The following is a 25733-nucleotide window of genomic DNA, read 5'->3' on the forward strand; positions in this document are numbered from 1 at the left end:
GGAGGCGGAGGCGGAGGCGGCAGCGGGGAGGGCGGGCGGCGCGGCCGCGGAGCCGCCCCGCGGGGCGTGCCCGGCGCGGACGGCTCGGAGGCGGCTGCCCGAGTAAGGGCTGGCGGGGGGTCGTGGAGGCGGCGGGAGGAAGGGCGGCCGCCGCCGGGAAGAGGGCCTCGGGTCGGGGCCGCGCTGCCCGCCCCTCCCCCCCCAACGGCTCCAACGGTCGGCGGCCGCGCGCGCCCGGCGCCAACGGTCGTAACGGTCGCTGAGGGGCCGCGAGGCGGCGCCCCGCCCGGGCCGTTGCCGCCGCTTGAGGCAGCGCCGCTGCGTGTTGCCGGGCCTCGGTCCCCGGCGCGGCCCGCGGCGCCTCGGCAGCGCTGCCGGCGGCCGGGCCTGCTGCACGGAGGCGGGCGGCGGCGGCTGCCGCTCTTCAGGGGCACCTTGTCAGCGTGCGTGATCCGGCAGGCCGGAGCCGGAGGCGTTTCCAGCATTAATACGAAGTTTAGCAAGGGCAAAGGCTTCCTCTGGAGGCAGCGCCGTGGCGGACTTGGCCGTGCCGCGGGGGCGGCAGTGCACAAGGCCCTGCTCAGGGCCAGAGTGCCCTGGAAAGCCAGCCTCTGGCATGGCATAGCCCACAGGACCTGGCTCTGCTTTGTGCCGCGTTTGCGTTAAATCCACCTGAAACTCGTCCCTGTTGTGCGTGTGCTGATAGCAGGGTTTGGGTTTACAGGGAAGACTAAGGAAGCAGCTGCTCCGCAAACGAGGGTTGCCCGTTTGGCCTGGCTTGCAGCAGTGCTCAGTGCCTGCAGTTCCAGGTTTTCCTGTTAATGGCTGTAATGCTTAATTCTAAAATCGTATTTGTTGTCTCTTTGCATTAAAGGTGCATTAAAGTGGAAATAATTTCACACTTTCAGGGTTTGGCCTTTGTCAGAGCTGGTATATTGCTTACTCTGCTTATTAGTCTGCCTTTTCAGTCTAGGGAATCTGACTTTAATTTTGGAAGTAAATACTGATTCTTCTCTCTTTCATTCTTAGGGTCATGTGGAACAATATCACTTTGTGCTCTGTTTGCAAGTTCTTCCCTAGCTCTTTACTGTTTTCAAGATCTCGAACTTTATATCATGTGTTCAAAAGAAAGTATAAGGACTTGTGTAAAGATGAACAAACAGCACAGATACTACAGGATGGGTCTTGTCAAGTTGTGAAAAGGACTTGCAACATGCTTCCCAGTCGTTTAGTAAGTAATAAAGCAAAATATAGACGGTATACAAAAACTTACCCTGTTTTAGATGGACGTATCCCAGCTGTATATCAACATGTGTTTGAAGAAAATTTGAGGAACAGTGAGGCTGTTATTCAAAGGTAAAAACTGTTTCTGTAATGTTCTTATAATATTGATATTTTTAAGATGATACAAGCACTACTTATAGGCACTTTTAAGAATTTTTTACTTGGGAAACTCTAGATTTTAAAAAATCCAGAGAGTTTAAAAAATTTGAAGTAATTTTTTTTCTAACCACTTTGAAGCTTAAAATAGTAGCTCCTTTCTGCTGTTTTCCTGGACATCATCTCTGCAGAGAACACTTTACAAGGATCAGCACTTAAAAAATTTCAATCCACCAAAACAGGTGCATAATTGTTGGTCAAAATGCCTAAACTTAGGTGCAGACTGCATTTAAAATATTGCCATATGACCTCGTTTTGCATATATTGCGAAGAAGTATTTTTTTAGACCTTCATAAAAATTGTCTTATGTCTAATTTTGAATGCAAAGACGTAAATGGTGACTCACACGTTTCCAAATCTCTCCTGAAAGAGTAGGTGACAGTTATTGCAATTTGTCGTGATTCACTGACAAAACCAGCAAAACATATTTTATGTATTTGTCCTTAAGGAGCAGATGGCACATACTCAAAGGCCTTTGTTCAGAAGAAAGATACATGAGCTGGAAGCAAAGCTATGGAAAACACACTGTGCCCTCCTGTGGTGGCATTTACAGCATTATTAAAAATCCGTAGCTTTTTCTCCTGAGGTTTTTCAACCTCTGTAGTCTGCAGGAAGCCACAATACAGATAATGGAATTATGGGCAGAGTAGTTCGTAACTTATTACGTCAAACAATAATTTTAGATAAAGATGATGCATCTTGGTGAAAAATATATACTTAAATGAACAGCCTGGTTTATTAAAATTATTTCAAGGACCACATTTTTTTTTACAGTTTATTCGGTTCATTATTTGCCTTTATGCTGCCCAGTCAATAACATTTGGTAGTGAGCTTTTCTTTGGATGATTATACTGACACTGCACTATTCACTACTTTTAAAATACAGCTGCCATGATGTTGAACATTCTTTAGGCCTGTCAGATAAACCGTGCAGCGCTTGTTGAGGGAGAGCCAAGGAGGAAACCCTTGATTGGATTCTCCCCTAGAGTGGTTGGAACATAGAGGTAAATGTTCACACTGAATTAGGACTCTCAAATTACGATAGCCTTGTTAATATTTGACCTACAGTGACAGCTCTAGCCCATAAATTTGCAATATCCCTCCAAGTCAGGTCTTCAGCTTTGGTGGTCAGCCTGTTCTCAGTACTCCACTGACTGGGTTGCCAACAGAGATTAAAAATGATCATGTATTGTAAAATACTATATGTTGGGTTTATGTAGGAAACACCCAGGGGAGGATGATTGACCTGATAGTGTCTACTAGCGATGAACAAAAGCTACAGACAGAGTATGTTATTTGGCTCTTCTTTGCCTTTATTAGGCTCAGAAATGTACCTTTGAATAACGAAAATAAAATACTTGCTTTAAATAACCTACCTCTGCTTTTTGTTTCACTTTGTGAGAAAAATTATGCCTTTGAATGCTGTGATCTGTTACACAGTAGTTAACAAGTTCCTTTCAGAAACAGTAATCCAAAAGTGTGACTTTATCTTCTTTATTGTACTACTGATGTGAAAACTGTGCAGTGCATTTAAGTACTGTGTTAAATCTGCCAAAAGGTAATGTGTAAGTAAAGCTTATTTGCAATAATTGAAGCTTTGGTTTTTAAATCAGATATTCAGAATTGCTAGAGATGGTCAGTAAAGGAGGAGGAGAAAATTCCATCTTGCGCCATACCCAGAGAAACAAGAAGCTGTTTGTTCGCGAACGCCTGAAAATGCTCCTTGACGATGAGTCTTTTCTTGAGTTGTCTCCTCTTGCAGGCCTCAATATGCCATATGGTGACGTCCCTGCTGCTGGATGCCTTACTGGTAATTGCTAGCAAATTTAATATTAGCTGTAACAGGAAATTCGTGAAGTTTATTTAATTGCTCATCTTTAGATGTGATTCATATTAGATCCAAAATAATACCCTCAATCCATATCTGTCTTTAAAGGTATCATTTGCCCGTGTTGGAGGCGTAGGCCGGAGGGCATAAGGGTTTGAACTGATATGATCCTTAAGTTAATTTGAGAGGAGCTGTTCAGGTGCACTGCTATGCAGGCATCCTCCGAGGATGACCACAGTGCTCAGCTGGTTACTCTTGGTGGTGACAAAAAAGCTCTTCTTCACCATTCCGCTGTGAGATAGCCCTGTGTATTTAGAGTGTGTGATTGCAGGCAGTGTACATGAGTTGTAGACTGTGTGCTGCGCACCTTCATGTAGTAACCAGTCTTGCTCCTTGCAGTTAAGGTGATTGTATATCTAATCAAGTTTATGGAATATTTTAGTATCTCAATAATGTGTTTTCCTAGGAAAAGTGAACATCAGCTCTTTCTAGTAGTAATTACCAGATTGGAACAGTTCAGCCACTGTCTGTAGTATTCTTCCAATCTATTTTGGGGAATTTAGGAAAAACTTTCAAAGAAAAAAGTTCTTTCTTCTAGATCTAGTAATTTATTCTACTTACCAGTTACTGATCTGTGTTTCAACAAATTCAGAATGGGATGTCAAATATACTGATGTCTGTTGAATGAAAGAGGGGACCAAGTTGCTGTGTGACACAAACCCTGTGACATTTATTTTGTAACAGTTTTCAAATTATAGACTAATCTCTTACCTCATTGCATTTTGAAGAGCAGTTACAGTTTAGAAAGCAACTGGAAGAATAGGATCATGAAGTCCTATGTTTCTTTTGTCAGATTGCTACATTTTTCAGTTTTATATCAGAATTTTTATAGTCTTCCCTGTAAACTTGTCTCAGGAGTTAGAAGTCAGATTATATTATTCTTTTTCTTACATGTTGTCACCAATAGTAAATAAGTTGTAATAACTCTTGCCTTCTGTCTTACTGACATACTATTACCAAAAGAAATTCTAGCTATAGTTTGGCCTCCATGTTTCACTAGAGAGTCCTGATAAATAACTGTGGTACTGTTCACAGGAATTGGAAAAATCTGTGGGGTCTGGTGTGTCTTCATGGCAAATGATGCAACTGTAAAAGGAGGAACTATTTACCCAATTGGAGTGAAGAAACAATTAAGAGCGCAGGAAATAGCCATGCAGAATAGACTTTTGTCTGTGTACCTAGTTGACAGCGGGGGAGCATTCCTACCACTGCAGGTAATATTGCGACAAATTCACAGAGGAAAAATTTTATCTTAATCACATTAATCTTTAGAAATAAGTCTCAGATTTATTTTTTGTTATCTTGGCTGGCTGACACTCATTGTCTGTTAAATTGAATTTTGCCCACCAATCAGAGCCTAGGAGATGATTTGAACTTACATAACAGTGGCATTCGCCCTGGCTAATCTTGCATCTAGCCTCTGATCAAAGTTTACAAAATTTAGTATCAATGTGGGGACAAAATGCTGACCAAGCAAGTCGTATGGATGCTCCTCAGTGCCATGAAAGGCTTCGGTGTCTGTAATAAATTAAAACATTGTTTGGAGTTTCTATTTTTGACTTTAGAATATTTAAAATTCCTCTGTATTTTGTTGTAAAGTCTGTAATAGTAATGCACAAACATCCATGGCCTGTAAAAATGTAATTTTAAAAATACTTACTGTAACAGGAGAGCTTGCACAGGTTACTTTACCATGTACAAAGCTCATGTCATTACAGAGACTAGAGTTGTTCCATCCCCAGACTGAAAGCAAACACGTAGAAAAAGTTCTCACATTAATTACAGAAATTTAGAAAACTAAGTAAAAAAGGAAGACTGTGTTGAAGTTGTTTCACAGGTACGGAATGTACGTGAGCTTCCCCATCCCCTTGTTTACAGTCTTTGCCTGTGTAGAAGAAATCAGTTTCACAAAAATGTGAAACTTATCTCTGCTTTTGTGATGCAGATGGCCATGGATATTTATGTGGAATTGAGCAGTATGTGAGAGGAATAGATAGAGAATGTTGTATGTGAAAAGTTATCAGGTATGATTGTTAATGGTATCCTTCTCAGAATCAGTTGCAGTGGTTTGTGAATGAATGAAGTAAAGATGAAGCACTGGCTTCTGTAGTTGATACTGAAACTCACATTGTCTTTTCTGTGTAATGTCAGTCAGAGCTGTTTCCTGACAAGTCAGATGGTGGTAGAGTTTTCTACAATGAAGCAATAATGTCTGCCATGAAAATCCCTCAGGTACAGTGTCATTTTGAATACAAGTAAGTGTAGTATATGTGATTAATAGAGTTCTGGAAAAGTTTCCTTTTAGTACAGATTCTAGGACCAACTCACAAACATGCAAAAAATTTCTTAAAGCTCACCTTTTCTATTTGTGTGGGAAGAGGGATTCAAATGGTATCTCACATAATAGAATGATCATACTTCAGCCTCAAAGATCCTCTAAGTGCTTACCAACTGATCTTAATGAAAAAATGTCAAATCACTAGGTGATTTTAGATTAAACTTCACTGAGTTCTGTGTGATACCAGAAACAGTGGTGGTGCTCATGATTGTACTTAAATCTTTAGTTCCTGGTTTTCCAAGGTTTCGAATGTTTCTGAAATAAATGTAATGGCTTTGTTTTTCCATTCTTCTCTTGCCAGTAACTTGTTTGGTTTTGTTTTCTGTGTCCTTTAGGTTGCAGTAGTGTGTGGATCCTGTGTAGCTGGCGGTGCCTATGTTCCAACCATGGCAGAGGAAACTGTGATTGTAGATAAAATTGGTACGCTGTTCCTTGCTGGCCCACCTCTGGTAAAAGCTGCTACAGGAGAAAATGTCTCTCCCGAGGACCTAGGAGGAGCCAGACTTCACTCTAAGTAGGTGAAATGATTCTGTACAGTAGAAGAGAACTCAGCACACTTACCTTTAAAGAGACTGCCATTCTATCATGAATTAATATGACTGAAGCTGTTTTTGATGCCTCCACTAATAGGGCACAGTATGGTCCTCAGAGATGGGGAAGCATGTCATGAAAACAGGGTAGAAATGATACAGGAATTATTAGAAAGGTTGGTGGTGTTTAGTTACATATGTGGGAGTACCACTGGTTAGATGCAAGCCTTCCATATGAACAAGATAACATAGCATCATAATTTCTGCTTTACTACTGTTCAAATCAACTTTCCACTTCCATTTTGGACAGATTGCTCAGTTGTTACATATTTAACTGATAGAAATCTCAGATAAATATAGAGGGCAGGATCAGGGCCAAAAGTGGAACCTGTCGTAACACTATTTGCTTTTTTCCTTCTTGGATACTGTTTTTTGTTCTATCAGCCAAGTGAAAGAAAAGTAAAGTGGTATTAGGGGGTTAAGCTGGGACTGGGCAAATCTGGATTTGGTCCCCCATTCTTCCACATGCTTACTGAACAACTTTAGGCAAGTCAGTTCCTCTCTGCCTCAAAAGGGTCAGCTGTAGAAGAGGAATGATATGACTTCTTTTCCAGAGGTAAACACTGTCAGAATACATATATTAAAAAAAACCTGAGTATTCAGATACTGTGATAATGGGGAGGCTTATAAGAAATTCTTTCTCCTCCTGAAACCAGTGCATGGAGAGATAGCATGAGTTCTTTTCTTTCATGTGCTCCTTAAGACACTAGAGAACTCTTTGCAAAGAATCTGAATGCTTGTAAAAGTTCCTGAAGCAAAGAAGAAAAAAAGGAAAGCCTATCTGCCTCTGCTGTTATTGAGGGGCTGCATAGCAGGAGGTAAGCAAACAGGAGACGAACCTGATAATAGTAGCTGTCTAACCATTTCTTTAACATTCTTTTTCCATGTCAGAAGTTACGGTAGTTGTCAAAATAATGTTATTCCATTCTAGATAGGGGAAAGACCCTTTTCTGTTTGTTTTGCTTCATAGTTCTTGGTATTGTATAATTTGTGAATGGAAACTGGATTCCATACCTTTCTTATCAAGGTCTCACAAAAGCAAATGTTAGTGTGACAGTCAGCTAACTGTGATACATATAACAACTTATTTTCTTTATAACTGGTCTGGAAGTGCTACTATTGTAAAATACTTTTAGAAGTTTTCTCTCTATATTGTTTGTAACAACATCATTGTAAAAATATATACAAAGGTCTGTCTCTATACAAAGGTCTGTCTCTCTCTCGCTCTCTCTTTTTTTTTTTTTTAAACGTATATTAAGGAAAGTCACAGGGAAGAAATTCCTTCCTCCCTACTGTGCATTTTTGTTTAGATTGCACAGAAATTCCACTTACTTGTTGGTTTCAGCTCATCCATGCACAAGAACAAAAATGCACAATGTTTTCAGGGAGTTCAGAGGTTCACAGTGTGGATGAAAGTTTATTTTCTTTCAGTCTGGATTTCTTTTTTTTTCGCTATTCAGATTTCATTAACTTAATACTAATTAATTTTGGTTTCTCTTCTAGAGTCAGTGGCTGTAGTGACCATTTTGCACCTTCAGAGAAGGAAGCCTATGAATGTGTTCGAAATATTATCTCAACGTTAAATTACGAGCCTCTGCCGGAGGAGGTCATGGAGTATGATGATCCTCTGTATAGTTCTGATGAGCTCTTGGGGCTGGCACCACAAGGTTATGAGTATACTCTTCCTGTAAAATTGGTAAGTTGAGAGGCACTGTATTCCTTCATCCTTTCAGTCTGCTTTATCTGGTATTTGTGTTTGAAAAAAGCATGAGCAATATGCTGCTGAGAAGTGTTTTTTACGCACACAGACTGTAACCGTACATGCTTTTTTTTTTTTGTAAAGTTTTTGTGCCCATGAACAACTGTGCTCTGTAACTTCAGAATAATTTTGGAGTCAAAGTTTGGCTCAAAATACTTTGTCAGCAATCAAACATAAACACGAATTTGTTTTGCGTGTATTGGTTTTTTTAGTAAAATAAGACATAAAATGGCTACTAGGATCATTTAGTCTGACTTCTTGCATAATGCAGGTCTCCTTACTATTTGAACAGAGTGTATCCTTTAGCAGAACTCTTCTATTTTCATTTCAGTTTTGTAGGAAAGAATATATGTTTCTTTGCAGATTGTGAGCCGTCTGATGGATGGAAGCAGATTCCAGGAATTCAAGGCTGATTATGGAACAACATTAGTAACAGGATTTGGCCATGTGGAAGGGTAAGGCTATAGGATTTCATTATAAAAGTATACAGACATATTTGTCTAGAAAGCTTTCATATCATTATTTGGTTTTACAGTATTCCAGTAACAATATTTATGGAATTCTGAAAGAGTCAAAAATTGGTAATAAAATACTTCAAAATAGCAGAAAGCCTTATTCTTTTATCTCTGAGCTCTGAATTCATCTTGTCTCAGGCTGATAGTGGCAGAGAGTAATTTCAAATGGGTGATTTTCACGGCTTTGTGAAATTGGTTTTTTTGTTCACTCAAGTTACTACCTGAGCAGTTGGAACATTGAAGTCTCAGCAGATTCCTTAAGAAATAAGAAATTGCATCTTTAAAAGTGTTCTGTCTCAATCTGAGTTGAAAGCTGTATTCTTACCGTTATCCTATCTCCCATCTGATCATGTTACTTGACATAATTGACTGTATTGTTAATGCATTCATAGAGCATATAACATTCCAGTCAAATCTTAAAAAAGAAATGGTAAAATGTATTATTTCTTTTGAGCCTCTTTCTGTGCTGAAAATACAGACATTGCAGATTAAATGTTATATTGTGTGTTACAGTAATTAGAGTCCAAAATCCTGGCACCTTGTACATTGTCTTGCAGTGTAAACTATAGCAGGTCATCTATACCTTTACCTGACCTCGGGGTGTTAGTCCATACTAATAACTCCATGCTTTATATAAAGGGAATGCTGTGAGACTTCTTGTTTGTTGTGTACATGAAGTTCCTTGAATGCAATGACGTGTGTAAGTGCATCCTTTTGTATTTTGAATTTCTTTAGCAGGACAGATTTGTGTGTATGGATATTTATGTTTTCATTCTTTAGATCATTAGGAGCGACATTTTCGTAATTTCTGGAGTTCAAAAGTGAGAGTGCTCACATGTCTGTCTGCAGGCACTTGGTGGGGATAGTGGCCAGCAATGGGGAACTTTCTCACGATGCTTCTCTCAAGGGTAGCCATTTCGTACAGCTGTGCAGTCAGCGGAGCATTCCCATCCTCTTTTTCCAAAATACTGCTCCACACGCAGCAGAGCCAACAAGCATTTTGCAGGTATGGCATTTTTAGTTCAGTATGCTCAATTGAAGCAGTTCCTAGCTCTTGTTCTGACTAAGATTTCACTTTGAAAATAACTAATTATTAGGAAAATTTATTTTCTTAATCCAGTCTTAATTGTTAAACCAAACAGCCGCGTCATTACTTTATTCTTAAATCTTCCCATTAGCATTCTCACTTTATTCCAGTTTTAATCAGTTCTGTAGGCTTATCTGAAATAGTAGTGTCCAGCTTGCAATGTAAGTTGGTAAAAGCTTGATGTTCTTAGAGCTTTTTGCATTGAAATAGAGCCTGTCTGTTCTTCTAATACCATTCTGTGCCACAGAAAATAGATATTTCCATTTTCTAAAAATGAGGGCATTGAGGTACAGTATGTTTTGTCCAGGGCTAGAGAGAGCGTCATAGTAAAGCCTACACTAGATTCTCTGGGCAGAGGCTGTTTCTGCAGCCCTGTTCTTCCCAACTGTCGCCAGCTTTAAAGACAAAGCCTGGTGTAATTCCACTGTATCTGAGCTTTGCTAATGTTTACAAGAGCTGGAATTGCTCGTATGTTGTAGGTTTAACATAGCAGAACAGTGCTGGGATGTGCACACTGATTATAATTATTTTGTTGATTTACATTGTAAAATAAGTAGCATAATGGATTATAGTAGTTAATTTAATGCTGCTTCTTTTTGTTTTGGGAGAAATGATTTATAGAATTGAAGAGAAATAAATATTTTAGAGACACTTTGCAAGTTTGGTGGGAGTGGAAGCGATCTAGAAGATGGAAGAACTAAAATCTTTATTTTAATTTCAGGCAGAAGCTCACACCAACAGATTAAAAGCCCAGGCCTCCATGATGGCTGCTGTTGCTTGTGCTGCTGTCCCCAAAATAACCATTGTAATTGGTGGATGTTATGGGAGTGAAAGTTATGTTATGGTATGGGTAGCATAGAGGTTGATGTGTTTAGTAACAGACTTTGTATTCTTTTCCAAGCCTTCACAATGCTTTCATTTTTAAAACTCCGTCAGCTGTTGGTATAGACATTTAACTCCATTATTTTAACTACTTTTAAAATCAGAAATACATCCCAAAATGTGATTACAAAAAGTTTGGTCCCCAACTAAGAGCCTAGAGCCGGTTCTAAAAAACAGGTTATTTGAAATTGTTTCTGCTAAGGATCCAATTCTGCCTTTTCCTCAACACATACTACTTGCTCACAGTGCTCGGGGACCATGTCTTCTTCAGCTGTGTGATTACACGTGCTGTTCACACTGCTGTAAGTGTGATGGGGCTATTCGCTTGCTCAGAATTAAACTTGTAAATGCTTGAAGGAACAATGAAATAATAAAATGCTGATATTGAAGGCAATGGTGATTGCAGCATTTGCTACCACGTGGGATCTGTACTGATACAGGTTCTGTACCTGTAAGGATAAACGATCTGTGTCATTAGTCCTTTATGACTTAAACTGTGTCACATTCTGTCTCAAACTTGATTGTGTCTTCCTACGGCCATTTCTTGTGATTAAATTCAGTGAGTTTGTCCTGTGATTTTTTCCTAGTGTGGGAGATCGTTCAGTCCAAACTTCTTGTTCTTGTGGCCTAATGCAAGAGTTGCTCTTGTGGATTCGAGACACTTCTCCACAATCCCAAAAGCTGACGACAGTGACTGTAAAGGAGATGAATTGGAACTAAGCCATCTAAAAGAAAAGTAAGGACATTAAATAATAAACCCCTGCAGTTACACTGAGATTAAATTAGTTAAAGTGCCTACCTTTGTTTATATTCCAGATTGTAAAAAGCTAAAGCAAACCTGAATCTACTGAAAAATATTTTAAAATGCCATGTATTTTCTGCCTTGTATGTTGTGAGGGTCTTCTCAAGGAAGCATGAATGTTTGACTAAAACAAAAACTCACACCCTAAAATCAGAATATTCTGCTGTGTATAAAACAATGGAGATATGTATGTAGAGGATCTGCTGTATTGCAGAATGGCTGAAACACAGAGGGATCAGATCTGATCTTCTGTAGCTATCACTAAAACTAATTTTAACAGTAGCGTCATGCATTCATTTCAAATTGAAGAGCGTGTCTTTTTCATCCCTGATTCTGTTTTAGTGGCCTGATCTTTTTTTTTGTTACATATTTGTACTTTTAAACTTAATACTCTCTCTTTTCCAGGCTAGAGGAAGAAAGCAGTGCATTTTATTCTTCTGCCAGACTCTGGGATGATGGTGTAATTCTACCTCAAAATACTAGAAAGGTAGTTTTTTTCTTTATATGTTCTTTATAGTACATTTTATCCTCAGACCTCCAAAAGAGCTTGCAGTGAATGCGTAAGCCTGTGGTTTGCTCAAGGTCAGCCAGCATGCTGATTCCCAGAACCAGGTCTTCCAGTTCTCACTCCATTTCCTTGGCACTTAGAGCTTTTCAATTCTTATCTTTTCTCTTCCATGTTAGTCTGACCAAAAAGTTCTGTTAAATTCCCTTTTCATTCTAGTTATTATACTACAGCATTTTCTCTTAAACCCCTTAATTGACTTTCCAATTCGATTCAGTATCCCAATCCTTAATTTTTCTGTCTTGCATAATCACCCATCTCTCTGTTCTTTTAAATTCAGGCTCTTCGCTACTTGCATTCTTCCCATTCTTTTCTCCTAAGGATGTTTCTTTTTGCAACTTCTCCCTGCTTTTAATCTGTTCCTTACACTTGGAGTGCGCTCCATTTTTTTAGTTGGCAGACATCCACTGCTTTGGATCTTTTCTAAAAATTGCCTTCTTTGTTCTTCTCTTTTGCCTTGCCGTATTGTTTATTAGCAATACTTAAAATGTTATTTGCACTTGTGAAGCTTCTTTATTTAAAGATCACAAATCCACGCTGCTTTCAACTAATTCTGCTAAGTATGTACATTTTAATGGTGCTACATACACATTAGATATTTTTGTAGAGGTTATGGATGGGAATTTTGATAATGGGAGAGCACTGAGAAGCATTTTCGAGTACTAGAGTCCATAGAATCTCTCTTTAGAAACTGTATGTGAAAAGGAAACATATGACAATCCAAATGAGTCATTGTTACTCAGGTAATTTTCACCAGCCCACCACAGTTCACAGTTGCATGTTTTTAATTCTTTTTTACAACATTGTTTTGCTGCTTATCCCAGTTCTTGCTAATACATGGAATCTATGTTTAACTTTGTCTGAACTCAGAATATGTGCTCATTCAGATCCTTAATGTGCGAGCTGTTTTTTTTTTTTTAAACAGGCTTTTTCAAGCCCATGTGTGCTCTAATAGCAGTAGAATGTTCACTGCGAAATTAGGAAAATCCTTACCCTAACTCTTAATTTCCAACAAGACATAGAAAAGGTTGCACCATAAGATAAAAGTTAACAGAATCCTAATAGAGAATTATGTTGTTTTTAAAGACTGAAAGCTGTGCCCTGTGTTTTCAGTCATTACCATTGCCACAGGAAACCAAGAAATATGACCTCTTCTAAGAAGATAGATACCTAAGGGGAAGAGCAGCATATTTTAATAATTTTTCACCTGGGATTGGGGATCATAGGAGCACAGCTATGTAACTATTGAACTGGATTATCACATAATATATTTTGATTGAAAGTTTAGAGTAAAATAGCTTCTCAGTGTTCCAAAAGTATTCCTCCTGTCACAACAGTGGCTTTAAAATGGTTTAGTTTCCTCACACTATGGCTTCTGGGTGCAATAGGTGTATTTTGGGATACTGTGGACATCTCTTCCTTGCTGTTTCCCCTTCCCCAGGGCTATATTGCCCTGATGTCCATTTTCCTTAACTGTACAGCTGGCAACTGTGCATTTTAAATATTCATTGTTTTGCAGAAAGAAAGAACAAATCATTATTGAATGAGTGCATACATTAGTAACATTTACTAATTTTTTTTTGCTTCAGGGGCTCATTGTTTATGCTCTTTCTTGTTTTTTAATCAGGTGGTTGCACAGTGCCTAGAAATTATAAAACAGCAGAAATACCAGGTCATATCTCCGTGTCAATATCCTGTCATCAGAATGTAATTGCAGTCTGCCATTTTCAAGTAACTGGCCTTTAAAGAATACTCATACCGCAGTGGTAACTTTAAATGTAAATAACTTTCTAATTCTTTGATACCATTAATAAAACAGTTAAACCATGAGCAGGCAAACAAGAATCCTGGATTTTAAGTCGATTTGCAGTAAGTTTGTATTTTGAATCATAGTTTCTTACTATATGAGTTGAGATTTTTATTTTGTGAAAAGGAAAGTTTAATCTGTGGCTCTGTAGTACTCTAATGAAGCAAACTCATCCCGAACCATAACAATTGTTTGATTATTTTTATTCATGTTTTATTATGAAATGCAGAACTAAAGAAAATGTACTTTGACAAAAAAACAGGAAAGAGAAAACACAGAAGCTATTACTCTATCTAGACAGTAGGAGTTTTCAGGAATGTAAATGTTGGCAGCGGACAAAATGCTGCCTGCATCAATGCCTTTGACTTAGTGCCTGGCTGACAAGTCTGGATTTGCAGAACAGCTAGGGAAAGGCAATGAACAAGATGGGTGGTTTTATGATGGCTTTGCTCAGATTGCTCTGAGAATACTCATACAGTGACCAGGAGCTGGTTTAAATCCTTCAAAATCACTTCAAAACAGGATAAAATTACCTCTTCTTGGAGCATGTAACAGAAGGAACACGTAGTCTGTTCTGTGTCATGTTACCATGCTGACAAATACAGAGTTTACACTGTGCCATTTCATGCATCTTTCACTTTGCTGCAAAGTTTAATCTTGTAAAATAAGACTTTTGTGTTATTTTAAATGAATTCTTAGAGCAGCACATTTTTAAACTTTGTCAAAGGGTATATATGAAAGTTATCTGGGTAAGCATTTTAGAGAATCATCAAGGAAATTGAAACACTTAATCCTAATTAACTAACTATGCAAATAAAAGATATTGAAGGAATTTATGTCATTTCAGTGTTTGTAAATAGAGACTCCACCTTTTCAAAGCTGGAAGAAACCTAAGCCAACATGTTGCAGGCAGCAGTCACGCTCTTTTGAAAAGTCCATGGAAAGTCACAGGAATGTTTATCTCCACTTCGGCCCTGGCAACTTCGCTCATGTCTTTGGCGTTGAGGATCAGCAGGTAGGCAGGCTTCGGCCCCGCACCAGGGCTGATGACTATGCTGAGCACAACCCCTAGTTGGCAAGAAAAGGAACAGTTCTGTCCTGGCTGCGTGTCATTCCTTATCCTTCACTTGGACTTGCCGTGATATAAGTAACCACTCGCACATGGGGCCCTAGTAAATCTCAGTTATTTTTTCCCCCTTCATAGTATTTTGAATTCTTGCTGTTACTCTGCTTGCCAGCCAGGGGTGCTGTGGCAGTGTAGCTCCTCTAGTTTCCTTTTAGAACTGAAGTATGTTTGGAAAAGCTACTGCAGGGCCTCTGACAAATGTCACTTAGTGGAATTTATATCAAATTTGTCTCTATTAAAAGTTTAAAAAAAAGTTCAAAAAGTTCAAAAGATTAGCCTTATAGTTTTGCTTCTCAGATGCCAAGATGCCTGTTTCTGGATCCTGGCATCTTCACATGGAAGAAGGGGGACACTAGCTTTTAGGATTTCTGTTCCTTTGTGTACTCTTTTGGTCAGTCATTGCAGGAAAACATGAGACAGGATCTCCTGTGAGTTCTATCAGCCCCCCTCGCTCATTTGTATTCTGTCTCAGTCACAGAGCTAGAACTGCTACTAATGCCCTAAGCTGGAGCCAGGAGCTGACTAAACATACACAGTCATCCAAAGCAGCGTCAGGCATACAGCCTTGAGGAAGAGTGCAGAAACGTTAGCATGGGACATGGTGTTAATTTAGATTCAGGAAAGTGCTTGTGCAGGGGCTTAGGTCCCATGGAGTAAAAAGGATTAAAAAGGATTTAAGCATATTCTTAAAATGCTTGTTCTCTATCTTCATTTAAATAAAGCTTCTAAGAACATGCTTAAATCTTTTCAACTTTAATGGGACTTAAGCCCCTGCACAAGCACTTTCCTCAGCTGGGGACAGAGTATACCAAATTATGGCTCCCTTATACCTGTGAGTTTGCTCTTGACTTCAGCTGAGCCAAGAGTTCTCCCAGCTTCACGTAATCCTGCTCAGAAATGCGGAATTGAGGGAATAGGTGGACACCCTTTCAGCCTAAATGCTGCAGCTTACCTCAAAAATAGGTACTGCGCTGAGGATGTGTGAAGAAATGTGTACAGTGCTTGGCATGAATACAACTATGTGTCCTCAAGTGACAAAGACTAAAGTCACTCCACTCCTACACAGGGAAGATGGGTAAGAATAAAAACATGCTTGGCTTAAGAGAGATTTAATTTTACAAAGTTCTTCCATCTGGATTTCTTTAAATACTGTAACTCCTGCTGGAGAGGCTGGAAAATGAGGACAACAGACCATCTAAACCTAGCGGTCTTTCTCCTCTGTTTTCATTTAGTCTTAGTTTTGCTGTGTTCTCAGAAATTTCCCAAGTTTTACAACAAGGAATACAGTTAATTTGGGAGCTGTCTGGAAGTTCTGCACGTATACTCCTCTGGGTGCTGTCTGTCCAGGTGAATTCAGGACAGCACGCTCTGGGCCAGGAGACAAACTTGTAAAATACTAAATACGTAAAAGACCAAAATAAAACCAATTATTACCATCATCTTCCTCCAGGGCATCAGGATGTGAAACAAAGATTGGTTCTGATGGGTACGAATCTGGTTCCTGCCACACCCAGCTCTCTCTCGTTTTAACATTTAGTTTACAAAGCTACAAAACAAGATGAAAAACCCACATCTCAGTAAATATCCTTTCTTGTCCTGAAGCTAAAAGCTCATCCTCCCCAAGAAAGTGTCCCACCCACATGTTAATAGTTACCCTGTCAGGAACGAAGTGATTCAGTCCAAGGCCATATGAATAGGTGTATGGTTTCCCGCCATGTTTCTTATAATTGATTTGTGGAAATTCAAAGGCTACAAAATATACATATATATATATATGCACTAGGATTAGTGGGGCACAGATTGCTGAAGCTACTGTTGCTGCCTCTGGCTGAGAGAGTTAACATCTTACCGTGGCGTGGCCCTGAGAAAATAACTTCTGGCTCCAGCCAGACGGTCTCATCACTGCGCAGAGTTGCTGTAGCTGTTGTGTAGGGCAAGGTAACTAAATTCTTACCCGTGTCAGCCTGCGGCAAAGAGAAATAGCCAAGACAGACAACAGTGGTTGCATCCATTTTCTTAGCCATTTGCACAAAGCCATTGCAAACTTCATTAAGCAGTAAAGTTCACAATATGCTGCAAAGCCTCATGAAGCTGCAAAATTATAGTACGCTTGTGAGAAACGGCTGCTTCCATTTTCTTAGCTTTCAGTGGACAGGAGCTGTAGTGAGAACGCCTATCCATCATGGTAAAACAGTCCTTTATTGCAGCCTTCACGGTGCTTACCTTCGATTAAAACTTCGATGAACGCACGTGCCTTTCTTCTTACTGAGACGTTTGGAGGTTAACTGAGTGCTGGTGCACATGGTTGCACGTTTTGCTTGCTCAGCACAAGGCACAGCACCCGTAAGCTTTGCTGCTCCAAAACCAGCTCACCCGACCAGCAGCTTCACCCCAGCTGCCCTCAGCCTGCTGAGAACCGAGAGCACGGAAAGGTCCAAAACCCCCCAAACCGAGGGCAGCAGCGTTTGGTACTCCCACCTCGGGGGACTGATGCAGAAAGAGCACCCTCCATGAATAACTGCCGTCCCACACTCACCTTTGTAAGGCAGCACATGGAAATAGAAAGCAATACTGTTGATAAGCTATGGAAAATAAAAAGGTTCTGTGAAGATCCTTGCTTTAAAGATTCCCCCATCCAAAGGAAGAAAAAGGTTTGATTTGAATTAAACTGAATCAGGCAGAGCATCTGGTAATACTCTGCGATAAACTGCAGGGGAGTCATGCAGACGCCAGCATTTCAGAGGTCTGTTTGAAGTTGCACACGTGCAGAGATGAACTGTTACCTTGTCGAAGTTCAAGGGCAGCACATATCTGCGGGCCTCCGGCTGCGGGGCTTTTTCTGCCTGTCTCTTCACTTCATCCCAGTTCGCTCGTAAATTGGCTAAATAGAGGTAGTTGTAAACAAACTCGAATCTGTACAAAAACAGGATCACAGACACAAAACAAAGATGGCATTTGCAAGTGAAGTTTTAAATGCAGGTGTTCTTTCCTAAAATGCCATCAAGTAACGTGAGTCCTGTTCCAGCTCTCTGGCAGAAGGGAACTGTGCGCATGCATCACCCCCGCTGTTAGACGAGCCCAAGGACTGCTCGTTTTCAGTGCCTGCCCCCAGCACCTCGCGCTAGCAAGCAGGGTATCACAGCTTCAGTGCAGCCGTGGTGTTTGGCGTTCTCGTTCCAGGGCCTGTAGGACTGCCAGGTTTCTTGCAGCGTTTATGTGAAAAGCACCATTCAAACCTGTACCAGGTTGTGCCCAGTGCTATCCCAGAGACTGAAGCAGCATCAGCACTTCAGTAGTCACTAACATCTATTAAAGGCAAATGGAAAATCTTGGAAAATGAGTTTAAAACAGGCATTCCACACATCTTGGTAACTTGCAGACTGTCTAATCTACATGCTAAGAAGCAGGAACATTTAAACCAGTTAAAAGGGGCACTGCTTTCAGCCTTGATGTTGGATGCTGATTCCCACAGAGAAAGGGGAGGGTCTCCAGAGGACTCAGGCCGCTGTGCGGATCTGCTCCCACGCACTAGCCGGGGTCACCCACGTCGCTTGTGCAGAGTTTGTTCACTGTCGCCGGCACGTGCAGGAGGGGTGCAGCACCCCGTGAATTCTCGTTCCTGCGCTGCCGTATTGGCCATCCCTAGACTCACGCCACAAACAGCACCGCAGATACTCGCCCTTTCCAGGTGCAGAGATCCACAATAAGGAATCTGTTATCTTCATAGGTGTTAATGTGATGGAAGAGGTTAAAGGCAGAAGTACGGTATTTGATGTTGAGGAGCCTTCCTTTTCTTTTCTCTGCCACATGAACCCAGACCTAAAAAGCAAACAACACTTTGTTTTAGATTTACAATAACGAAGGTGCAATTAATTTGACAAACCTTCCAATTCAGAAGGTCAGCTGGCCAGCCTGGCAGTGTTTCGGCAATTTACGCAGCTTACCCCCATGGTTTCATTAGACTCGAAGCAGTCCATGTAGTTGGCTCCCCAAAGGCTCCAGGAGGAAAGGAACTTGAGAAGGTTGATTTTCACCGGCGTTTCAACAAACACTATGTAGTTTGGGGTCAGTCCAAAGCTGTTCAGAAATACAGGGGCAGCACATCATGTGTTTTGCCCAAACTAACCACAGCGAACTTGTTCATGCACCATACAAGACTTTATTTCAAGCACTGGATGTAGTATGTAGAATGTAGCTTAAGATAACAGCAATATAAACATCCTGACTTTGGTAATTTCCTCAATTTTAGTTGCTTATTACATGTGAGAACAAGTTCTGCTTGCCATTTCTACAGAAATGCTAAACCCCCCCAGCAATGCTGTACAAGTGTATCCATGCTTTTGTGTAATTGCTTAAATAAAAATGGATGCTATTAGTGAATACTTGCTTGTCAAAGCGGCTGTTTTGACATGTGACCATAGTACACAAAATAAGAGCTTTACTGTAAGCAACATCTCCCTTTGCTGTCAATGGACCTACATTTTCAGTCTATAGGACCAGTGAAAAATTACCTGTGAACATAAGAGGGCTTAAATCTGTCACTGCAAGGAAACTGCACAACCACCTCAGACTTGTTTATTGGGTCTTCCTTGTCTGGAATATGATGATATTTGAACAATTATGGGAGAATTTTCATCCGTACTTACTTTGGTTGTATTACTGGTGTTTACCTTACAAAGTTTCTGCCTTTAACACAAAGGAACTTTATGATGCAGAAGCCATGTAAATAGTTGTTTTAAAGATAACATTTCTGTTAATTAAAAGAAGCTAGTGAAATGTAAAAAAACAAACCAAAACAAAAAAAGCTTGATAACAAAAGTCATCTGAAGAATAAAAAATTATTTATAGGACATGATTTTCTGCAGTTCATTCAGAAGCTGGATTAACTGACCTGCCTGAAGTGGAGGAATCCGTATAATATTATAGGCAAGTGAAAAATTTTTTCCAAAGCAATTGCCAATGTTATAAACTGTACCATCATTTTCAACGTGGGGATGAGCAGTTGCTCCATTAACTGAAACATATTTGCAGAGATCCACCTGGAGAACAAGACACAGAGAACCATGAGCTTCCTCGGCAGGAGGCAGGAAGTTACGCGCTCCTGCTACGAGTTAGCGGACGGATGCTTTCTTACTTTATATACAGAAAGTTCTTCTCTTAGCCCAGAACATCGCCCATTTTGTGAAAAGGCAACATCAGCAAAGCTGAACAGTTTGGGAGAGTCAGGCATGCTTTACTTTGTCACAGTGGGAGGTTCAGGATTTGGGGATCCAAACGGAAAGGCTCAACAAACTGAACATTGATAATAAATCAAAGAACAACTCTGAAAAACATATTCTGCCTTAAACATGGTTCTTCAGGCTAAATAATGCTTGGCTCCAGTTTAGGTTAAGCCAGCATTAAACATCTAGTAGGAGCCCTCTAATTATTTTAGCAGCTCCTTTTAAACTCAGGCTATAATCTGGCTCTAGTTTGCGAACTGTTACCTACATCCTATCCCAAGTGTGAGAATATGGACCATGGACCCCTCGTAGCCTCCAAATTAAATACTACTTAGAGCAGAGCAGAAATTCATTTACAAGCTTGCTTTGAACTCTACTCTCATAAAAGATCCTGGCTGGCTTGTTTTCTCCGAATCGTCTCTCTGACATTAATCTTAAACGCTCCTCTCTCTATAAGAGGCTGTTAAACATTTTTGTTTCAGCTTTACTCCTCCGTGTTTTCAGAAGCTCAGTACAAACACCTACCTGCTTAATTGTCTCTAAAGTCTCTGGGTTAATTCTGGTTATAAAGTTGGTCTCAGTACAGGCATAGTAATCTTCACCAATGGGGTAGACATTAACCAGGGCGTTATCAGTGACTTCCACACCTTTGAAGTATGAAAAAAACCTGAGCAAAGAAAATCAGGTAGTCAGGGATTCTTCAAAGTAGAAATTACGTAGCACATCACTGCAGCAAGTCCTCTAAATGGTCCTGAGGTACCTGGAGAAAATATTCTTGCATGGATCTGGATAAGCATAGGTGCCAAACTCTGTTATCACAATTCGCTTCTCGGTCATTGCCCTCACGTAAGCGTCGGTCCTAACGAACCTGGAAAAGGTGAGAAAGAGAAGGAATCTTATTGTAGCATCATAAAAACAAAGCAGGTTGTATAACTAAACTGAAAATATTCTTGTGATGAAACCCTTAAGGCCTTCAAGAACTGCAGACCTAAAACCACAGGGCTTTGCTGGGGAAGAGCATCACGCTGCACCTAGGGCAGGCAAGGCCCTGAAATCTGCTTCTTCCCTTCAACTGCCAAGTCAGGAGCGCAGGGAAACTCATGATCAGCTTACACCTGAAGCTGGTCAGAAATATGATGTTTTGTCCATTTATTCTTCACCAAAGACCTGAAAACCAGTAGCTCACAGTTTTCAACTGAAAATACATTTTAGTTTTCAGAACAGTTTGTAGTTCTGTCACTTCCTGACTGTAGCCACGAACAGTCCTCTCTGATCGCATCTTCTCACCTATAAAATAAGAGTTTTGTGACCTTCTGTGGAAAATATAATCCATGTAATGTTTTCTGTGAAAATGTAGTGGGAAGTGTTATATCTCTGCTAAACACGAGCAAGTTTCAGTTATTTTCAGCCCTCTCTGATGCTCTCACCGTTAGAGCTCTTCCAGTAACTGCACGGACTTGAAATCAGTGGGAGCCTCCCACGTGCTAGACAGCAGAGTCTGGCCCCAACACATTACAGCTTAGCAAATGTTTCATATTTTGCTTGGAAATTTTCCACATACCTTCGATGATATGTAACATGCCCCTCCTTGAAATCAAACTTGTGAAGGAGTGCTTGGCCATCAAACAAATGATAAAACGGCTCTGCACCGACCTCAAACAAGCCGGGCCCACATCTAAGAAGACTTCCTTTAAGCCAGGTGGGAATCCTACCTGTGGAAAATAATTTTCTATTTATTCAGACCATGACAAATTAGACCAAATAGTCTTTCTTGTAACAAAAGAATAAAACTTCAAACTATTTAGTCTATTTTATTTTTACCCCATGGTCATTAAACTTTTTTAAGCAAAAGATTATGTATTCTTATGAGCCCTTTAACTATGCTTTTTTCTTCCTCGACAGACCTAACAGAGGGTGTCCAGCACTGAAAAGCTTAGAGATGCCACGTCCAATCTGTGCTTCCTCTACTCCGGAATATGGTAGCCCCCCGTTTCAGCCCTGCGCTCCAGGACCTCCAGCACCTCTGCGAGCTGGTGTCCCACGTGCTCCGAGAATAAAAGCTGGGCTCGGAAAGAGCATAAAAGGAGATTAGCGCGACCATACGAACCTGTGACGTGAGCAGTTACCGGAGAGGACAGCTCCTCCACAGTCTCAAAGAGCTTCCTGTACCCTCCAGCAGGGTGTTCAACTCTGAAAGAGTCACGAGACCTTGAAATCAGCTTGGTCTGGAGGAGCTTTGGGAACCCACTAGAGCAACGGGATTTTGCCTCTGGATAGAATCATCTGTGCCTTGCAAATAACTTGACAAATCAGCAGGGAGAAGCACTGGTCTTCATGAGAAGAAAGGCTTCAAAGACTCTGAGAAGCTGCACTAGCAGACCACAAGCCGTCCATGTCTAGAGATGGAGCGTACAGACTAATGAGAAATAACAGGACACTGAGTGCCTCAGCCCCTGCTGACCCATCTCTAACAAGGTAAGCACCCTCAAACCATGCACAATTTCAGGAGATCCTGAAACATCAGGAAACAGGCCAGTGTTTTAGAATCAAAAATCCAGCTTCTCTTTCCCAGGCCTCCAATAAGCCGTTTTTCTTCTTTTTTCTTTTTTTAAGCCAATTGCATTTGAGCACTTAGCTGAGAATTATTTCAGTTTTAGTCTACTGCAAAGCACATGAAGACGCACCAGATATAGGCTGGGTTGTACACTGTCCTTCCTCTAAAAAGGATGGACCATCTCCTGGTACCGGGATGGCAGCCCGCCCCCTCACAAGCCAGAGCTATTTCTGTACAGAGCATAGTAGCACAAACACACACACAGAGAAAACCAGCCTTTTCTCCCCCCTCCCCAGCGGAGTGCATTGACCCTCAGCCTCCAAACTGCACTCTTCCCTACAGCTCAAAATCTTCTTCCTAGAGTATAGTTCGCAGCAGACCCCGTGACTCCCCTTTAGTCACTGTCAGCCAGCGTTGACAAGCCCCACAGAGATAAGCGTATCCCACCTTGGTCACCTAACATTGGTTTGAGATTGCCAACCTGTTCCTCGGAAAGCTGGTTCCCATGCAATTCTTATCTACTGCGAGAGTCTGAAATATGGGGGGCAGACAAGGTATTTCTAAGACCACAGAACATTTTTTGTATACAATGCTTTTTACTACTTGCATTAGGAAGGAGCCGAGAGCCAGCTGAAAGTACCCGTTCTCCCACCATTGTCTAGAGACAAAACTCTGCCGGGGGGACTCCATGGCAGCCTGCTCCAGGCCTTTGCACTGTCTCAGAGTGGCAGCAGAGCCACCTCTTTCCTGTTCTCTGGGGCTGGCAGGCTGCTGGCCTGTCACACCGTCATCTCCTCCCTTTGGCTGCCTGGCTCACTGCTCAGCACCACAGCTGCACTAATCGCATTTTCAACTAGCAGTTGAGACACACGGTTGGTTTGTGCAGCCCACTACTAGGCTCCCGCCTTCCTCACCCATCACCATCGCTATCTTCTGTTTAAAGTTTAAGCCTGTCAGAATAGATGCCGTATCTTATGTGCTCACCTCACTTTCTAAAGAGGCTGAATCTGTCACGGCTACCTTGGACCCTTGTGCACAGCAGCCTGCTGCGCTCGGAAACCCTTTCCAGCAGCAGCGTAGGGGAAAGCACAGTGCCTAGCACAGCGGGCACCTCTGCGTACTTTGCACACGCTTTTGTAGCACAATTCACACAATCACAGCAATAACTGAGTTGCTCCTGTAGAGGAAAGCCTGTAGGAATACTCACTGGCTGTACATTTCCTCCCTGATGAAGGATGTGTGCCCTCCGAAGCCGACAGCAAAGCGTGGTAGGTAGAGCTGCACGCGGAGTATTTATACGAGCGTTAAGTCCTGTTGAAGGAAGTAATAGGTTCAAGCAAACACCCCAAGCACCCAATCAGCTCACTACCGGGAACAGAAGTGGCTTTCACCACCAAAATCCTCCTGATGCTTTATTAGGTTTTGTCTTGCTGTTCACACAAAAAGAGTCTTTGAATGTTTTTCAGAGACCTAAATTCTTCTCAAGCAGAGTGATTACAAAGGGGGGGGGGGGGGAAGGCAGTGAAATGGAGTACGCTGGAGTCACACGCATTGTAACCACTTGGCTGTGCTGCTCAGCTCCTTCCACGGCGATGGGCCCTGCGCAAGCAGGAGGGAAGCATTTCCAAAGCTTCCAGTTACAACGCAGGCTGCAGGCAGAAAGGAATTGCTCCTGCCAAAAAAGTCACCTTGGTCCCATGCAACACAGTACATCTCTCCATCTGCTACCTCACATGTAGAATAAAGATTAGTGGCTTAGGGATTAATGAAAGGACATTAGAGATAGCAGGAGGTAAAAAGTGAGATGTCATCATCAAATATTATAATTCCTATTTCCTATACACATCAGACACTAACTTTAGCTTCTGCCCCACGTGTCCATGGAAGATTTTCTTTCCAGACTTCAACATGCATGTATAAGAACAGCAAGAACATACCACTATTTGCATCCATCTTCACCAGTTTTGGGACTGCCATCAGTCAAATATCAGTATCTTTCCAAGGAGTGTACTGTTACTGAACAATACAGTCCTTGGAAAGCACAATTTTTTTTTTTTTCATAAAGGATTTTCATTAGAAATTGCTGTCTTGCTCAAAGTAAAGACAATTTACAGGGAGAGGTAAATATTTATTCTTTTTCTTAGAAATTAAAAACTAAGAAAATTTTGCTATGGCTTTTCTAAATGAATGATTTTGCTTTTCCTGTTTGGTCCTTAAGTACTGAAAAGTGTTGCTGATTATCAATCAATAGTCACAAAAAAGCATGTAAAAAGATTTCTAATAATTCAACTTTTTTCCCCTGAAAATGTTTGGTTTGTGAAGGCTTGTGCATTGGCATAACAAGTGTCCAAGAAAATCTACAATGTTGTTATCGATAACAGTTTGCATAAAACATAATAGCAGTGATCACAACATAGCAGTTCCTTTATAAAAGACCATATATATAAGAATGTTGTCTGTTTTTTGTCTTGTACAACCTTATACATGATATCAGCAGTAAACGAGACACAAATATGCCTTTGATAATTATTTATTCAAAGACAAAAAAGGCTAATAAGTAATGAGAGATTTTTTTTTAGGGAGTGAAGCTTTAGCTCACATAGCCATCAGATGCACTTTCTATTCCCAAATCGACACTGTAAGACTCCCCTGGCAAAATGCCAATCTAATACGGTATGAAGTATTGCCAAGACATTTCACCTACTTTATTTGGCTGCAGCGGAGACACAAGATGTTTCTGAATCACCGGACATACCAACTTTGTTTTTTCATAGTTTAGAAACCTGTGGTGGCCAGACCCTCAGCTGATGAAAATTAGCACTTTACCCAACAGGCATTGAACACCACTGTCAGGAGCCAGGATTAAAACAAATGGAAGGAGTTGATTTTTCATGCAACAGGAAGCCAACCCATGGATTGCTCTGCCAAGGGACACTGCAAATAAGAGTTTATACCAATTCATGTACCGCAGGGTAAGTGGGGAGGGGAAAAAAAAAAAAACCCCACCAACTATGGAAGCTGAGTGCAGAAAATTACATCCAGCTCAGGAAGTCTAGAGTGCAGAACCCACGCAGAAAGCCGGGAGGCTGTAAGGAAGCAGCGGCATCTGTGACTGCCGTTCTTTCTATTGCTATAAATTGCTGTCTATGGCCATGGTT

The 25733-nt window shown here is 41.0% G+C and overlaps 2 protein-coding genes across 7 annotated transcripts; one reads left to right on the forward strand and one right to left on the reverse strand.

Annotated features, from left to right (window-relative positions):
- On the forward strand, positions 1–14658 carry LOC112982250 (methylcrotonoyl-CoA carboxylase beta chain, mitochondrial-like). Of its 5 annotated transcripts, XR_010390298.1 has the most exons (14): positions 1–102; positions 1030–1356; positions 3054–3250; positions 4364–4542; positions 5480–5560; positions 6002–6180; positions 7760–7952; positions 8379–8470; positions 9380–9536; positions 10339–10461; positions 11087–11235; positions 11707–11788; positions 13494–13644; positions 14521–14658. XR_010390298.1 is itself a non-coding variant. In XM_026098500.2 (13 exons), the coding sequence occupies exons 2-13, from the start codon at positions 1034–1036 to the stop codon at positions 13575–13577; spliced, it is 1839 nt and encodes a 612-aa protein (XP_025954285.1). In that variant the 5' UTR covers positions 1–102; positions 1030–1033; the 3' UTR covers positions 13578–14505. The 5 variants fall into 5 exon arrangements, 4 of the variants coding, with proteins under 4 accessions (XP_025954285.1, XP_025954291.1, XP_025954290.1 ...); XM_026098500.2 differs by lacking the exon at positions 14521–14658 and having other exon boundaries at positions 13494–14505; XM_026098505.2 differs by lacking the exons at positions 1–102; positions 14521–14658 and adding an exon at positions 2327–2444 and having other exon boundaries at positions 1096–1231; positions 13494–14505.
- RPE65 (retinoid isomerohydrolase RPE65) lies at positions 14590–23900 on the reverse strand. 2 transcript variants are annotated; one of them, XM_026098509.2, is made up of 14 exons: positions 23783–23900; positions 22129–22211; positions 21583–21733; positions 20782–20889; positions 20547–20688; positions 19691–19838; positions 19311–19392; positions 18744–18876; positions 18479–18618; positions 17583–17712; positions 16649–16763; positions 16454–16548; positions 16234–16345; positions 14590–14741 (listed from the first exon to the last, which is right to left on the reverse strand). In XM_026098509.2, exons 1-14 carry the CDS (start codon positions 23791–23793, stop codon positions 14590–14592), a joined length of 1602 nt encoding a protein of 533 aa, XP_025954294.2. In that variant the 5' UTR covers positions 23794–23900. The 2 variants fall into 2 exon arrangements, with proteins under 2 accessions (XP_025954294.2, XP_064372420.1); XM_064516350.1 differs by lacking the exons at positions 21583–21733; positions 22129–22211; positions 23783–23900 and adding an exon at positions 21449–21525.
- Positions 23901–25733: the final 1833 nt, after the last annotated feature.

Source organism: Dromaius novaehollandiae, chromosome 8 (assembly GCF_036370855.1).
Source record: "Dromaius novaehollandiae isolate bDroNov1 chromosome 8, bDroNov1.hap1, whole genome shotgun sequence".
Classification (NCBI taxonomy): Eukaryota; Metazoa; Chordata; class Aves; order Casuariiformes; family Dromaiidae; genus Dromaius; species Dromaius novaehollandiae.